We start from the raw sequence: 17,136 nt of genomic DNA, 5'->3' as shown, positions 1-17,136 counted from the left end.
GCCAGGGCTATATAGAGAAACCCTGTCTTGAAAACAAACAAACAAACAAAACAAAACAAAAACCCAACTTCCAGGGACCCTGGTCATAGTCTTTTGGTAGGCCTTAAGAATTGGGTCTCACCAGGAAAGGGGATAACATTTGAAATGTAAATAAAGAAAATATCTAATACAAAATAAAAAAGAATTGGGTTTCAAAGGTCCCAAAGAACCCATTCAGATATGCTTGGTAATGCCCTAGAAAAAGACATACCTGTCATCTCAGTATCCTGGTCGTATATTTGGGCCACATGTAGGGTGACAGTACACTGCAAAGCAAAGGGAGGGGCTTGGAAGCCAGATCTTGAAATCCTTAATAAGCTATAGCACCAGCCTTTCTAGTCTGGCTGGATTCATGACCCCTCTTGCATGTGTGTGAATGCATGTGTGTGTGTGTGTGTGTGTGTGTGTGTGTGTGTGTGTGTGTGTGTGTATACGTGTGTTTGCAGCCACAGACTGGTAAAGAGATAGTAATGGGTTGCAATGAAGGGGGCTTGGAAGATAAATGAACTATAATGATATCAATGGCAGAGGACCCAAGAGGCTGCAGAGAAGAGGGAAACATGACTCAGGGCCAGTCCTGAACCATGGTTCTAACTAGGGTGATCACCCATGGCAATTTCAATGTCTCCTGATCTAGGAAAACTTCTATTGCTACCTCTTAACTGATATCCTTCCTTCAAAAACTCCTTACCGACCCACCTATCTCCAGACTATTCCTCAGGATTGCCCACTGAATACCCGCTACCTCTTTAAATGACTAGAAACAAGTCTTAGCAGCACACACCACAAGCCCTTTTGCCTCTGGCTCCTGTTTTGTCTACACTTCACATTGTACCAATAGCACCGGCAGCCTGCCCTCCCTAAACTAAACCTGCCTTTCCTCCATGCCCTTCTGCAGGGGGACCTGCCTCTCTGGATGAGTAGACAAACTCATGTCCTTCTGAGAGACTGGATATACGCATGGGTTGTGACTACACTGCATATAACAGGATTCTCTCTGTGGCCACTAGTTCAGAAGCCCAATCTGTCATCTACAGAAAGCAGTCCAGGAGGCCAGCCTGCCCTATGCTACACTCTAGGAAGTCAGTCTGTCATCTCTAATAACAAGCCAAGGAGCCAAACAGTGACTGTCAGCGCCCAATGGCCAGGATTCGATAAACAGCGAGATGGCAGATGATCCAACTTCTACTTATTTATGTTGTGTAAGATGAGGGGGACATGTTTGTGTCAAGGAGCAAGTGTGGAGCTCAGAGGACAGCTTTGGGAGTCACTATCCTCCTGCTTCCATGTGGGGCCTGGGGTTGAACTAAGGTTTTTAGGCTTCTATCTCATAGGTCCAACCAGGAAAAGCCAAATATGAATTTCAAACCAATCGCTTGGGTGAGCCTGACTTTGGTTTCCCCAAAGCAGCAGCCTTCAATCGGGGCCCTCTGAAGCCTTCCCTTTTCTTCCCTTTTCTCTCACAAAGCTTTCCCATTCCTCCCTGCCTGCCAACAGTCAGTCTGGAATCCCAGTGCCTAGCACCGGGACTGACTCCTGGGGCGATGGAAGAGTGGATGAGAGATGGATGGTGTGATAACAGCAGTGTGACAGGCCCTTCCAGGGTACAAGGGACTCCTTTGTGGTCGAGCACTTGGGTCCTCCTGGAGCGAGAAGCTCAGCTATACCAGCAGCCCATGCTCCTCCTGCCTCGGCTGCCTGGTGCCTGACTCACGTTAGTGGGCTTCATGGAATGGTTGAGCAGGATCAGGTCCCTCACAAACATGACTTCTTTCGGTCTTTGTGCCAGCCGCTTGAGCGGTACAGTGGCCAGGCCAATGAACCTGAGGGAGGCAAGGGGTAGGTGTGAGATTCCCAGGCAGGACAGAGGGCTCCTCCTGGGTCCCAGGCTGTGTCCTGGGGATGATCCCCCACCACCACACACAACCGGAAGAATCCAGGTGAGCAGAGCATCCACTGGAGACCGGTGGGGGTAGGGTCTCCCCACATTCTATGGGAAGCTCCTTAGGAAATCCCAAGAAAACGACATCATTGGATCGAGGATGGACCAACCAGACTCTACGTGCTGGAAAAGCCCTACAGTGTACCGGGCATTCACTCCTAAGGGAATGTTAATCTGGGATGGATAGGAGAGTTGGGTTTCAACCGGAGGCTAGGATCAGGCCAACATTCAAGAACTGAAGCTTCAAATCAGAGCTGCTGCTGGCATCCAAGTGTGCATTCTCGGCCATCCTCATCGCTTGGTTCCCCTTTAATACCACCCTCCAGTTTTCCTTGACTGTGTGCAAGGGGTTCTGGCTCTTCGTCTGAATTAGTTATGGGTTAGCAGTTGCTCCGCTGTGGCTTTGGGATGTGAGCCGGGCTCTTCCTGCCTCTTTCTGCCTTACCTTTCTTTCTTTTTAGAAACCGAGTCCTGAAGTATGACTTTCAGGAAGGAGTCATTTTCCAGTGGCTGATTCCAGAGGTGCCAGATTAGGGTCTGTGAGGGGCAGAAAGAAATCAGTATTTTCTGTTGCTACTTTCCTTCATTTTGAAATTGGGTGTTTTGAGACAGAGCCTTATTATGTATCCTGGATGGCCTTGGAACTCACTAGGTAGGCCAGGTTAGATTGGAGCTCAGCAGTCTTCCTACCTCAGTCGCAAGAGTGCTGAGATTAAGAGTGTGGGACACCAAGCTGGGCGACATCTTACCTCCTCAATCCTCATCCACCCTTCTGGGAAGTGAGGGCAGATCTGGGGATGGGCTGGACCTCAGGAGTCTCTGCTGTGTCTACTTTCCTAAGGAGACTACACTGACTTCCTTGTTCACTTGTGGGCTCTCCCACGTGTGTTCCTGTCTACACTGACTTCCTTGTTCACTTGTGGGCTCTCCCACGTGTGTTCCTGTGCTGAAGCCTCCTGGACATGTTAGAAGTGGAGTGACTGTCTCGTGAGACAATGTGAGTGACCAAGAGAAGAGAGGACGCTGCACAAGGAGCCTTGGCTCTGCCTCGGGATTCTAGGATTCATCAAATGGCGTCAGTGGATTAGTGCATGGGCCATGATGTGGTGCGTCCCCAGAGGCAAGAGGGAGAGAGATCAAGAACAGCTGTGGGCTTTTGCAGCCCTTTCAGATCAGAGGCTAACCTAGGCTAAGTTGCCTCAGTCTTAAGAAACTTGGGTGAGAGACTCCCTAGGCACCAGGTTAGTGCCTGGCCCTGCCCCTTTGCTCTTGGAGGTGTTCATTCCTCTTCCAGGATGGCCACGGAGTGTCTACCTCATTCCATATGGGGTCATGTCCTTCCTCCACTCGAGTTCTTTTCATCATATCTGCAAAGACACCAAGGGGCTGGGATGAGTTGGGGGAAGTATGCCGGTGTCTGGGTTTGAATGGGGTCAACAGAGGTGGAGTGGGTACCCCAGAAGTCAAGTCAGCTGGCAGCTGTAACTTAGCATCTGTGCATTCTTTCTCAGGTAGTTCAAATTTATCCCTCTGTGGGATAGATAACCCTATTGTTCTTTTTTTTCCATTAATTAATTAATTAATTAATTAACTTTTCATCTTGATTGCAGCCCCCTCCTCCCCTCCCAGTCCCACCCTCATAAACCACTTCCCCCATTAAGCCCCTTTCCCTACTACCCCTCCCCTTCTCCTCAGAAAAGGGGAAGCCTCTCTTGGGTACCACCTGCCCTGACACATCAAGTTGCAGCAGGACTAAGTGCATCCTTCCCCACTGAGGCCAGATAAGGCAGTCCAGCTAGGAGAAGGGAATCTGAAGGCAGGCATCTGAGTCAGAGAGAGCCCCCACTTCAATTGTTAGGGGACCTACATGAAGATGAAGCAGCATATCTGCCACAAAACCTTCTACCCAAAAATGTGTCCTTCCTACTAGACGTGAGGGATAAAGGCAGAGCAGAGATTGAGGGAATGCCCTACCAATGCCTGGCTTAACTTGAGACCCGTGCCATGGGAGAGAGCCAACCCCTGGAACTATTAATGCTCCTCTGCTATGCTTGCATATAGGAGCCTAGCACAACTATCTTCTGAGAGGCTTCATCCAGAAGCTGACAGAAACAGACAAAGAGACCTAAAGCCAAGCATTAGAAGGAGCTTGGGGAATGTTGTAGAAGAGTTGGGGAAGGATTGAGGGAGAGAACAGGTCAAGGACACCACAAGAGAACCTACAGAGTCAAGTACCTGGGCCCAGATGGCTCACAGAGACTGAACTAACCAACCAAAGAGCACATGTGGACTGGACCAAGGCCCCCTACACTTACATAGCAGGCAACTCTATTTTTATTTCCCTTTCTTTCCTAGCACATAGTATCCTGAGTCTCAAAGCCATGTGGGACTGTGATTCATTTTGGCCAATGGAGTGTAGGAATGATATTTGCTTTATTCAATGAGTCATCTTGCCTGCCCTTAAGTATTTTTGACTCTGAGTTCCCAGATGCAGGGTCCACAGATACAGAGGGCCAGCAACACTGCCTTTGTTTCAGTGGACTTGATTTTCTCATTCCCAAGATGCTAGGTGCTTGGTAACGGGTTTTGAAACAAACAATCTCCCCAGGACATCATTCATGTAGTGGAATTGACCTTTTGATGCCGAACAGGTAGCCTTTTGGAACTGGGTTCTCACCTCTGAAGTAGACAGTTACGAAAGCTTTGGGTGTGGTGCTGAGGGGAGGGTTAATCGAAGCGGACTCCACAACAACCCTCAGCATCTTGGACGCTTGTTCCCGCTCCTCCTTCCCTGCACAGGGCCACCTCTTGCTCCTTGGAGCTCCTCCGTCCCAGGTTCACAGGGTGAGTGGAGCTTAGCAACAAGAGGAACATCACAGAGATAAGAGGTTCTTGGTTCCAAAGAGAATCTCTGGGAGGTGAAGGACGCATGACAGAGTGTAGATAAGACAAGTGGCTTGAGGCCCACACAGACAATCGACCTCCCTGCTTTGAGGACTCCTCCTTCCTTTTCTTCTGTTACTGACCTTTTGAGTTCAAAGTCAGGCACAGAATTCTCTTCTGTCTGGAATGAATTACTGGCAAAATCATGCAATTTAGATGAGAAAATACAAGAAGTGAGACCATCAAGATCTATATACAGGAAAATCCATGATGCCTCACGGGAGGGGGAGGGCTTTCTTTTTTCTTTTTAAGATTTATTTATTTTATGTATATGAGTACACTGTGGCTGTCTTCAGACACACCAGCAGAGGGCATCGGATCCCATTACAAATGGCTGTGAGCCACCATGTGGTTGCTGGGAATTGAACTTAGGACCTCTGGAAGAACAGTCAGTTCTCTTAACCCCTGAACCATCTCTAACCCAAGGGGAGGTCTTTCTAATGGAAAAGTAAAACATTTGGCCTCTTTTTTCCTTTGATTTTTTTTTTTTTTAATTTGGGGGACAGGGTTTCACATAGCCCAGGTTGGCTCTGACTTACTGTTGTATAGCTGAGGCTGTTCTTGAATTCCTAATCCTTCTGCCTCTGAGGGGATAGGTAGTTTGATTTTATAGTAATTAATGCTAAGAAAGCTACTTCATATAAAGACAGGCTATAAAATGGCAGAAGTGTTCTCAGAAATGATTGGGCAGTATGCCCTGATACCAAGCTAAAATTCACTTAACGATTGTTTTAGGAAGCCCAAGTCAGCCATTCAAAATGCAATTTCTAAGACTAGGCATTCTGTCACAATCCAAAGAAATGCTACTTTGACACATGCTGAAAGATAGGAAAATATTAAGAGCCTTTGTTTTTGTAATAAAACTATCAGGTTTCTGTAAGAGCAGAAAACTTTGTGTCTACAGCAAAAACACTGCAATTGATAACATACAGTAGTCTAAAATCTGAGCCAAGGGGTTTCGAAAGATTTGTTGGCACTCTAGCTAGCTAAATGGCACGAGCCGTGCGAAAGTGCATGTTGTGTGCTCAGAACCAAGGCTGCAGTGACATTGTGGATGTGAGTCATGAACTGCCAGTTACACCCCTTGAATTAATTTTCAGTCGTTGTACACTTAGAAACATTTTGTAGCTTAATTTTCCCGACCCCTCTACCTTATTTAAGCCTAAATGGGATGGCAACTGAGTGTTTAAAACAGTGTTCTATGGTGGTGCAGGCCTATAATCCGGACACTTGAAAAGAAGAGGGGCAGAAGAGTCAGAAGTTCAAGGGCAACCAGGAAGTGGTGGGCATGCGCAGAAGACGGATCTCTGTGTTTGAGGCTAGCCTGGCCAACAGAGCTTGTTCCAGGACAGCAGGGCTCCATAGAGAAACTCTGTCTCAAAACACAAAACAAAAACAAAAACAAAACAAAAACAACCAACCAAACAAAATCAAAACCCAAATCGAACCAAACCATCAACCAAATTCAAGGTCTTCCCTGGCTGCATAGCTAGAATGAGCCTAGCCTGAGATACATGGGACCCTGTCTCTCCATCCCCTCCATAAATGAAAAAACAACCAATAACACTGAGTTCTAAGACCGGGAGGTGGGGGTCGCTCATAGTAATTGCCATCAAGAAATCAATGGAGCTCTTGACAGGTGGCAGAAATAATTGACTGCATTCCCCTGGCAACCTGGTGAATCAGGGTTTAGGCATTTGCACATTTCAAAGTTGAGAAAAAGGCTGAGCCAAGCAGTTAAAAGTCGAACCTTAAATTCATTGTTTTTAATAGCTGAGTAGTACTCCACTGTGTAAATGTACCACATTTTCTGTATCCATTCCTCTGTTGAGGGACATCCGGGTTCTTTCCAACTTCTGGCTATTATAAATAAGGCTGCTATGAACATAGTGGAGCATGTGTTCTTATTACCAGTTGGAACATCTGGATACATGCCCAGGAGAGGTATTGCTGGATTCTCTGGTAGTACTATGTCCAATTTTCTGAGGAACCACCAGACTGATTTCCAGAGTGGTTGTACAAGCTTGCAATCCCACCAGCAATGGAGGAGTGTTCCTCTTTCTCCACATCCTTGCAAGTATCTGCTGTCACCTGAATTTTTAATCTTAGCCATTCTGATGGTGTGAGGTGGAATCTCAGGGTTGTTTTGATTTGCATTTCCCTGATGATTAAGGATGTTGAACATTTTTTCAGGTGCTTCTCAGCCATTTGGTATTCCTCAGTTGAGAATTCTTTGTTTAGCTCTGAGCCCCATTTTTAATGGGGTTATTTGGTTTTCTTTAGTCCATGTTTTTGAGTTCTTTATATATATTGGATATTAGTCCCCTATCTGATTTAGGATTGGTAAAGATCCTTTTAAATACCTAATTAAAAAAACCTGGGGGAAAAAAAAATTGAACCTTACATCTGTCCTCTGCCTCATCTTCCACCTCATCCTAGTCTGAGCTGTACCAGTTTCTTATTAAACTCCGCAGAGCCCTAGAATTGTATCCCAACATTCTGCAAAGCTTTCCCTCCCTCTCTTCATCTCCCCATCTCTCTGGTTTGCTTTGAGGTCTTGAGACAGGGTGTCATGGTGTAGCTCAGGTTGTTCTGGAACTCACCTCGATCCTCCTGTCTCAGCCTCCAGAGAGTGCTAGGATTATAAACCCCGATGGGCTGAAATAAACCCCACCCGCACACTGCAAATTGAACCCAGCTCTGTAACAGGGAAGGGGACACCGAGCGCTGGGGTGGTCTGAACTATCTTGCTCTTTGTCCTCACTTTTCCCACAGAAAACGCAGAGGGAGAACGTCTCTGCCCCGGGAGTCGCGCGCGCTTTCCGCGTTCCCCACAGGTTAGCCAGGTCCCGGGCGCGGATCCGCTCCGGGCTTTGCCGCTCGCCGCCGCGCGGTTCCGGGAGAGCGATCTGCTTCCGCGTTTTCCTCAGAGCCCAAGGCGCCGGGAGGTAAGGCGCACGCGCATTGGGGTCCGGCTCGGGCGAGCGCGCGGCCGACAACTGCGGGTGAGACGCGGTTTTGCCCCGGCGCGGGTGGTGGCCCGTGGGGTTCCAGGCGTTGGGCGGCGGGCTCGGAGAAGCCCTCGGGGCTCCGCGGGCATGAGGGGTCGGGGGCTGAAGCCGCGGGCCAGGCCGGGCCGGCCGGGCGGGGCGCGGGAGGCAGACGCGGCGCTGGGGCGGCCGAGGCGCGAGGCCGAGGAGGGCCCCGGGAGGGGAGGTGGGGCCGGGCGGCTCCTCCTCGCCGGGAACTCGGGATGACCTTGGCCGAGTCGTCCGGGCTCCGGGGCCGCCGCCCGGGTGGGCCGTTTTGAGGTTCTGCGGTTCCGTGGCGGGAACCTCTCAGAGGAGCGGGCCGTTTGCTGGGCGCCTCGCCGAGGGAGGGCGAAGGAGGAGAGGCCTTCTGAGGGCCCGGCCGGGCTGAGGGCGGGCTCTAGTTTTTCTCTTCCCAAAACTCCGGAGTACCATGAGGTTGATGCAAACCTTTGGTGGAGCGTGACCCTAGGAGAGTCCCCTTGACCTCAGCCCAAAGCAATGAAGCTTGGAGGCCCGCGGTGCCCGCCTGTTGTGCTGGGGCCACCCGAGCAGACCAGCCCTGCCCACGTCCTGTTTAGGGGACGAAAAGTAGGGACCTTTAGCTTTTGATGAATTCATGTTTGTGATCCCTCTGGTTTGCAAAAACCTTTACCACCCAGGAAGAAAATTGCCCAGCAAATTTAGGTTTTTGTTTTTGAGATGGGATCTCAATATATTGCTCTGGCTGTCCTGGAACCCACTCTGTAGACTAGGCTGCCCTTGAACTCCCGGAGATCCGTCTGCTTCCGCCTCCCCAGTGCTGGGATTAAAGGCGTGCGTCACCACGCCTTGGCAATTGCAAAGGTCATGTTTTTGTGAACTGTGGAGTCTTGTCAGTTTACAGTTATAAAATTGTGTATGGCACCGTTCTGTTTGGTGGCGGTGTGGGAGGACACATAGATGTGCATAATCAAAGATCGAATGCTGAGCATAAAGACATGTTTTGATAGTGAAAGTTGGGAGAAATGGAAGCTATTGAATTCACAAGCCCCCTTTCACTGCAGGTGACTAGCATGCAGATATTCACACCCTGACTTGGCTGCTTGACTACTGACATGGCCCACCGGGGTGGGGAGAGGGACTTCCAGACTTCAGCTCGGCGGATGGGTACCTCCCTGCTCTTCCAGCTTTCAGTGCATGAGCGGGAACTGGACCTCGTTTTCCTGGATCATAGCTATGCAAAACCGTGGAGTGCCCACCCAGATGCCAGTAGTGCCCGCCCCACCCGCATGCTCTTTGTAACCCCCCGTCGGCAGCAGGAGAATACTATGTGAGTTTGAGAATACCATGTGAGTTTGGGTTTCCTTCTTAAGGAAGTGATGCGTGGCGGGGCTTAGATGTTCTTAGGAGTGATTGGGGCTGCAGGGTGAATGGAGAGCTTGGATGAGCAGCATCAGAACGGCAGGGCAAAGTTGGACACCTACACAGACATTGCCAAACATGAGTTAGGAAAGGGAGATGCGCAAAGGAAAACAGCCTAGCTTGCTTAGTTCCCAGTAACTAGATAATTCCTTCTTCCCTTTACTGCAGCATCTAGTTTGTTTGGCAGTGGCTACAATCTATCATTGAGTCTCTGGCTTCAGTGCACAGATTGGGAGACAGTTCCCAAAACATTGCTTTCAATTCTTACCTCCTTACAAAAAGCCACCTGTGGGTTAATCTAAACCCTTCCTAAGTAAGTCTCTTTATCTTTCCAGCCACCCTATGTCAGGGGGCAAGAACATTTCAAAAATGTACTCTCTGATAAATGATTTGATTATATTTGACCTAACTAATTAATTTTGAACCTTCTGACTTCACTCGTATCAGGATTTGTTGAGACACTCTTTTTCTGATCATTACAAATTTTAAGATAGGAGATTTTGTGTTTGTTTTGACTTCATGTTTAATCTTTCCTCAAGCACAGGTTATTTTTGTTTTGTTTTGGTGGGAGTTGAGATCTTGTATTTGGGTTCTATACACACACACACACACACACACACACACCCCTCTCTCTCTCTCCAGACAGTAAGTAGTATGAACTCTGATCTTCCTGCCTGCACCTCTCAGGTGCTCGGATTATAGATCTGTGTTACCTCCATCACTTGGGTCTTACTGTGTACCCCTGGCTGGCTTTGAGCTTGCTGTGTAGTTCAGGTTGGCAGCCTCCCTACGTTCCGATTGCAGTCATTGCTGTGGCTTAGAGTAATAGTTTGCTTATTTAAGATAGGGTTTCTCTATGTAGCCCTGGCCATCCTGGCACTCTCTATGTAGATCAGGCTGGCTCACAGATCTGTCTGCTTCAGCCTCCCAAGTGCAGACCTGTAATACCTCCCAGCTCAGAGGAGTTTTTCTTTCCTAATGATAGTAACAGGTTTTTGGCTTTCAGTTTCCTCATCGTCCATGAGCCGTGACTTTAGGGGAACATTCTAGCATAATCCTGATCCTTCTGGCCTGGGGATAACTGAAAACCGCCTTTAAGTAGAATTTGAATTTTTTTTTTTTAACTATATAAAACTTCCTGCTTTGTGTTTGTATCTTAATGACTCTTTTATTTTTGATGAGAATCAGTGATTTAGGAACCAAATTACTGTATTGGAAAATTTATTTTATTTTTAATTGTGTTTATGAGTGTGGTATGTTCATCGAATACCAGTGTCCTCAGAGGTTAGAGGCATCAGATCTCCCTGGAGCTAGAATTAGACAGTTGTGTCACCCACCCCACGTGGGTGCTAGGAATCAAACTTGGGTCTTCTGCAAGAGCATCAAATGCTCTTAACTGCTGAGCCATCTTTCCAGCCCTTAGGAACTGAATTTTTAAATTGTTTTATTTTTATATAGCTGCATTTTTAAAAGACTTTGGAGCCAAGTGTGGTAGCTCATGCCTATCATCCCAGCACTTGGTGAGGCTGAGGCAAGAGCAGAGTCAAGAGGTTAAGGCTAGGAGCTGGAGAGAGATGTGTCAGCAGTTAAGATCATACACTGCTCCTGTAGAGGACCCAAATCCAGCTCACAGCACCCATGTCAGATGTCTCTGGCCTCTGTGGACACTGGAGCTCACATGTGCATACCCACATATATGCATTTAAAATCTTAAACTGTAACGGCTGAGTTCAAGGCTAGCCTGGGCAACATAGTTCCAGGCCAGGATGAAACTTTAAGAAAAAAACAAAAAAAAAACAAAAAAAACAAAGCCACAGAAAGTGTAATGACCTTGCCTTTCCCAGGCACACAGCAGGGAGAGGAGAGAGCTAGATGAGAGGATGTAATGACTGTGGATATGAAAATCATTTAAAGCTAATCATGTTTATTAGACATGTCTTAAACCTTGGCAACCAGCTGATGGTTAAGCATCTGTGTTGTGTGAAGTGTGTGTGGCTTGGTCCTATTTCCTCACCTGTTTACAGTGAGTCAGACGTTCCAATAGATGTGGAGACGGTCACGGCAACTCCTGTTCCACTTTATGACAATCAGAAGGCAAGAAGTGTGATGAACGAGTGTGAACGGCACGTGATCTTCGCCAGGACAGATGCAGATGCTCCTCCTCCGCCAGAAGACTGGGAAGAACATGTCAACAGGTAGGCCAGTCCGGGATAGATTGGCCAGTTTGCAGCTAATGTTAGTACTTGGTAATTCTGTAGTATCATTGTCATTGAAATGTTGACTAGAGCTCATCTCATTTCGCTTACGGCCATGCAGTGGGGATGTCTCCGCTCACTGTCCTAATTCTAGCACACTGACCAGCATACACAGTGGCAGATGTCTACAGTTGCAGCGCCGTGGAAGGCCTAGGCAGGAGGAGGACTTGAACTTACGATGAGTGTGGTCAGCTCTTTTTACAGCAAGGAGTGGTTGGGGATGTTGCACAGTGGTAAAGCTTTTTCCTGGCATGCGTGAGGCCCCAACACCACAAAACTGAAATAATTCAGAGCCACCCAAACTCCCTAAAAAACTAAACTTATGTTTGCATTGATATGATATGGTATGATCTACAATTAAGGTAATAAATGTTTTGGAGTCGTATGTAAAGTCAATAGCTTGCTTGAATTGCTTTAAAGTATAGTTTTGCAAGGTTCAAGGTATAGCTCCATGACAGAACTTAATTTTCAAAAATGATGAGAGGGACTAGAGAGATGGTTCAGGGGGGGGATGCTTCTGGCCTTCTTGGGCACCTGTATGCACATACCTACACATGTACACACACACACACACACACACACACATATACACACATAATAATAATAATAATAATAATAATAATAATAATAATAATGATGATGATGATGATGATGATAATAAACAACTTTTAAAAATGTGGGAAACAGGGCCTGAAGAGATGGCTCAGTTGTTAAGGGAACTGGCTGCTCTTTGAGAGGACCCGATTAAATTCCCAGTACCCACATGGCAGCTCAGACTTGTCTGTGACTCCAGTTTATACATTATAGGGCTTCTGACAAGCTAACACAGACATCCATGCAGGCAAAACACCAATGAACAAAAGATAAAAATGATATATCAAAAAAACATGAAGGATAAATGTATGAGAATTGAAGTACTTTTTAAAATTAGTTAACCCTTGGTTATGATTGAGAGGTCTGGGAGCTAGTCATTAGACTTAATAGTACATTACAATGCCTTCCTTTAGTCACTCCTTTTAAAAGATACATTTTATATTACTGTATGTATATCTGTGATAGTATGCCAGTGTATGCCACATGTGTGTCTTGGAAGCCAGAAAAGGTTGTTGGACCCTCTGGATCTGCAGGCACTTGTGAGTTACCTGATGTGGATGCTGGGTACTGACTCTAGTCCTCTTGAGAGCAGCAAGCGCTCACAATTGTTGAACTGTCTTTACCCCCTTGATTGATTTCTTTTTGAGACAGGGTCTCTGGTGTAACATAGGCCCACCTCACACTCCCTATTAGCTAGGGTTGACCTTGAACTCGTAATCCTTGTGCTGGGATTATAGGTGTGTGTCACTCCCGTGCCTTTCTTTTATTTATTTTTATACATTGTTTTACTGTTAGAGCCAAGGTTTGTGCCATCATGCATGGTCACTAGTTTGTTAATTTATAAGGAGAGATAAAACCACAAGGCAGAAGAGACACTGGAGTGCTTGGCCAGAGTGTCCGCTCCCAGTAGAGAATCCAGAGAAGCCTTTTTGTTCCATTGGGGTGGGTGAGTAGAGTGTCTACAGAAGAAAGATGAGCAAACCGAGTAGACTAGGGTGCCTTCACCTGTGGTCTCTAGAGTGAGCCCTCATCCTTCTGTTAGGCCCACTGCACACTGATTTGCAGTAGCAGCCCTTCAGCTATCTCTTTGGGTAGGTCATGATTGCAGATAGCTGATTCCAGTATTTGTTAGCATAATACTATCTTAACTTAAGAGGTCGGTGGTGCTGGGCGGTGGTGGCGCACGCCTTTAATCCCAGTACTTGGAAGGCAGAGACAGGCAGATTTCTGGGTTCGAGGCCAGCCTGGTCTACAAAGTGAGTTCTGGGACAGCCAAGGCTATACAGAGAAACCCTGTCTCGAAAAACAAAACAAAACAAAACAAAACAAAAACAAGAGGTCGGTGGTGTTGTATAGCTTGTTTGGAAGTTGCCTCTGCTGTGATTCCAATCTTCTTATTGCCCTCTTTCCCTTGATTGCTATATTGCTGCTTCCTTTCTTTCTGCATATGGCATGTAACATTACAGGTTTCCACACTGAGAATATGGACGCCTCTATAGGACAGCTCCCTAGAATCTAGATATTTATCTTTAGAGAGACTACTGAGTGGCTTGTATCTTTAGAGTAAGAAACTTCCATTCTTTGTTAGAGCTCTTTCCCTTGCCTCTACTACTCAGTAGAACCTCGTTCGTTCTGTGTGTAGGAAACAAAATCAGTTAACACCACCCAATCCTAGTCTTCTCCAATGAGAGTGGGTATGAAATGGTTTCTGCCCCCTGGATCCTGAGATTAAAATGTGCCACCACCGCCAGCCAGATGATGTTTAAAACATCTAATATTTTAGTTTGAAAACAATCTAGTATTGAAAAGTAGGCTGTCTTATCTTAGAAATGAGAACTTTAGAATTGCAACCAAAAGCCTTCCCAGTGTCCTTTTCTGAATTATTATTTTTTTTTTTTTTTGGTTTTTTGAGACAGGGTTTCTCTGTGTAACTCTGGCTGTCCTGGAACTCACTTTGTAGACCAGGCTGGCCTCGAACTCAGAAATCCGCCTGCCTCTGCCTCCCAAGTACTGGGATTAAAGGTGTGCGCCACCACGCCCGGCTCCTTTTCTGAATTTTGTATATAACTGTATACTATTCTGTGAGTGTGTACACAGACACACACACATATATACTCTATATATACACATACTCTATAGTAAAGAAGTTAGCTGGCTGGATGTACATACACACATATGTTATATGACTGCTGGCTGGATGTATATACACACATGTTATATGACTATATACTATTATATATATCAGGTTGAATGTTTGATATTTCAAGTCTAAGAGCTTTGAGTTGTTTTCTTTCATTCCTTACCTCTTGCCCATTTTCTTTTTGCCTTTTTAATTCTTTACTTTCTTAATTGTGTGACTTAATTAAGCTTTTCTGATATCTTTTGTCATATCCTATTTGACTTTCACTTAAAACTTTCCTATAGGCTGGGCATGGTGTGTACACCTTGATTTCCAGTGGGTGGGAGGCAGAGTCAGTAGGATTTCTGAGTTTGAAGCCATCCTGGTCTACCTAGTAAGTTCCAGCCAGGGCTATTTAGAGAGACATTGTGTCACAAAAACTAAAATAAAGAAAAATAAGATTTAAAAGATTCCATTAGACAGGGGTAGTGAGATGGCCTTTGGCAGAACAGAAGCCTGGTCCGAGGCTGATGGCCTGAACTCAGTTGCTGGCGCCCATGTACGGGACAAGGAGAAAAGCCACTCCACAAACTTGACCTCATAAGTGCCATGGCATGTGGCATGTGCCCCCTCCTGAATACATCACATGCTCCCCATTCACGCACACACAGTTTTTAAAAAATATTTTTTCTTTTAAATCTGGGGTCGGAGAGATGGTTCAGCAGTTAAGAGTCTTGCCAGATTTCTGTTTCCAGTATTCCTGTGGTGGTTTACAACCACTCTAACCCTGTTTCAGGGGACTGAGTGCCCTTTTCTGGTCTCTGGGTATCAGACATGCACATACATACATAAAAGCAAAAACATTCATACACATAAAATGAAATCTTTTAGATTCTTTTTGACATTTTTGCATTGAATCAGTCTCCCTTGGAACAGAGTCAGGAAATTAATAATTACCTTTGAAAATACTAGGTTTGCTGGCTTTGTGGGATATGTCTGTAATCCTAGCCTTTGGAAAATAGAGATAGGAGGATCCAAATTTGAGGCCAGTGTGGGTTACATGGTGAGACCTTGTCTCTTCAGAAAGAAAAAAGGAAAAAAAGAGTCAGGCTTTCTAGGGCCAGTGTGCTCTTTTGCTTTCTTCAACTAGGCCGAGCCTGAGGTCAGCGTATATCATTCCAATGATAGACCAAGGAAGACAAAAGATTGATGTCACCGATGAAATAAGAAAATGTGTTTCTGCAGTTGTGAAAAGTAAACAGAGTCAGGCCCGAGGGGCGGGGCTGTTGACTCTCACAGTTCCCATCAGCTCCTAAATGATATCTTTAGCATGCTCTTTATCTTAATATTGGGTTAGATCTTTCCCCCTGCCCGTTTAATTTTTTAGCCTCCCACAAAGCTGACAATGCATAGAACACGTCTCCGTTCTTGGGTCACTTAGTTGTGCACAGCAACAACCCTAAGAATTCTTTCCTGAGCTTTTAGATGCAAAATTTATGGCTTTCAAATTTAATTTCATGTGTTGTTGCAGTCGATTCTAAGTAGATTTTTTAAAACGGATGTAAATTTTAATTATAAGATGAGAGTATGAACAGAACATTTAAAATCTCAATCATATCATTGCAAGAGACAGATCCATCCTTAAAGTTATTTTATGAAAAACTTAAGTCAGACAGTTTGTTCATTATGGGAGTTAAATCATGCCTCTTGGTTAGGCTTTTCCTGGACCGTGTAAATTGCATGGTAGGTGGAGATTTTTTATTTTACACAGAGAAAGGGAGTTTCTAGTAAATATTAGCTTGTTCCTGGGGAACCAGGTAGTTGAACAGAGTAAATTAAAAGGGTAATTTGTCCTTCATCTGTGTATTCACTGGGCCATGATACCAGTAGTTATAGACCTGTAGAAGTCTCTTGTTGAGTAAGGTCAGGTGTGATGGAAAAGTTGCTCATCTTCTGTGAGATAAGAGGTAGAGACTGTTGACACTGTTTGGAGCAGCTTCTCTGCAGCTTGGTCATGGTGTGTTCTTGTTGCTTAGTGTGTGGGAACGGGATGGACTGAGCTGTTCCGAACACTTAGATTGTGTGTGCAATCATTGTTCATTCAGCAGTGTTCTAACTCCTCAGTGTATGTCAGGCACTTGTTGCATGTACTGGGGATATAGCACTAAAACACAACCTTAAAAATCTTGGCTTTCTTGGCTTTTGCATTCTAACAAAGGGAGTCAAGCACATAGAATGGCTAGAATATGAGGTGCAGAAGTAGTTGAAAAATGGAGCTAGAGACTCCCAGGGTGGGCTAAGAGAGATTAAGGAAGCCTCAGTAGAAGGTGGTATTTAACAGTGGTGTGAAGGAAAGGAAAGACGGCATTACTGTGTCTGTTCAGGGAGTGAATGAGAAGGGTCCAGGTTAGGGCTGTACTTGGTGCACGCGGGTCTATGTAGGAGAATGGAGGTGTTGATCAGGGATAGAAGAGCACAGGGAACTAAACTGAGTGACAGTCGTTAGATGATGAGACTTGGGAGATCCAGGTCCATAAGGCTTGGTACAGAACTGTAACTTTTTATTTTTTAACATTTTTATTTGTTTGTGTGTGTGTGTTTCGAATGTACATGTGTATTTAAGCGTATATGTGGATTGTACAGCTGTGCTCACTTGTTTATACAGGTGGAGGCCTGAGATTATCTGATATTTTGCTGTAACCTCTATTTTTTGATATAGACTCTCACTGAACCTAGAGCTTGCTGGTTGATTAGGTGGGCTGAGGAGCAAACCCCTGAGATCCTTCTTTCTCTGCCCACCCCTCCACCCAG

General features: G+C 45.9%; 2 protein-coding genes across 14 annotated transcripts in view; one reads left to right on the top strand and one right to left on the bottom strand.

The window, feature by feature from the left end:
• Nucleotides 1-4,851, bottom strand: part of Fer1l5 (fer-1-like 5 (C. elegans)) — a 49,928-nt gene extending 45,077 nt beyond the window's left edge. For 5 of the 6 annotated variants that reach the window (XM_030253122.1, XM_006495604.2, XM_006495602.2 and 2 more), the window contains exons 1-5: nucleotides 4,659-4,851; nucleotides 3,296-3,348; nucleotides 2,427-2,518; nucleotides 1,754-1,862; nucleotides 251-305 (exon numbers count right to left, since the gene is read on the bottom strand). In XM_030253122.1, the coding sequence (XP_030108982.1) occupies nucleotides 251-305; nucleotides 1,754-1,862; nucleotides 2,427-2,518; nucleotides 3,296-3,348; nucleotides 4,659-4,743 (394 nt within the window). In that variant the 5' untranslated portion in view covers nucleotides 4,744-4,851. The remainder of the gene's footprint in view (nucleotides 1-250; nucleotides 306-1,753; nucleotides 1,863-2,426; nucleotides 2,519-3,295; nucleotides 3,349-4,658) is intronic. The other variant, NM_001277076.2, reaches the window with a different exon arrangement.
• Nucleotides 4,852-7,840: 2,989 nt separating this feature from the next.
• Kansl3 (KAT8 regulatory NSL complex subunit 3) overlaps nucleotides 7,841-17,136 on the top strand; it is a 33,464-nt gene continuing 24,168 nt past the window's right edge. For 2 of the 8 annotated variants that reach the window (NM_172652.3, NM_001310513.1), the window contains exons 1-3: nucleotides 7,853-7,929; nucleotides 9,000-9,265; nucleotides 11,382-11,552. In NM_172652.3, the coding sequence (NP_766240.1) occupies nucleotides 9,051-9,265; nucleotides 11,382-11,552 (386 nt within the window). In that variant the 5' untranslated portion in view covers nucleotides 7,853-7,929; nucleotides 9,000-9,050. Of the gene's footprint in view, nucleotides 7,930-8,999; nucleotides 9,285-11,381; nucleotides 11,553-17,136 lie in introns of all 8 variants that reach the window. The other 6 variants (XM_006495902.3, XM_017320240.2, XM_017320236.2 and 3 more) reach the window with 6 other exon arrangements.

The sequence above is a fragment of the Mus musculus genome, chromosome 1, assembly GCF_000001635.26.
Source record: "Mus musculus strain C57BL/6J chromosome 1, GRCm38.p6 C57BL/6J".
In the NCBI taxonomy this organism is placed as follows: domain Eukaryota; kingdom Metazoa; phylum Chordata; class Mammalia; order Rodentia; family Muridae; genus Mus; species Mus musculus.
This window is presented reverse-complemented; position numbering and strand designations above follow the sequence as displayed.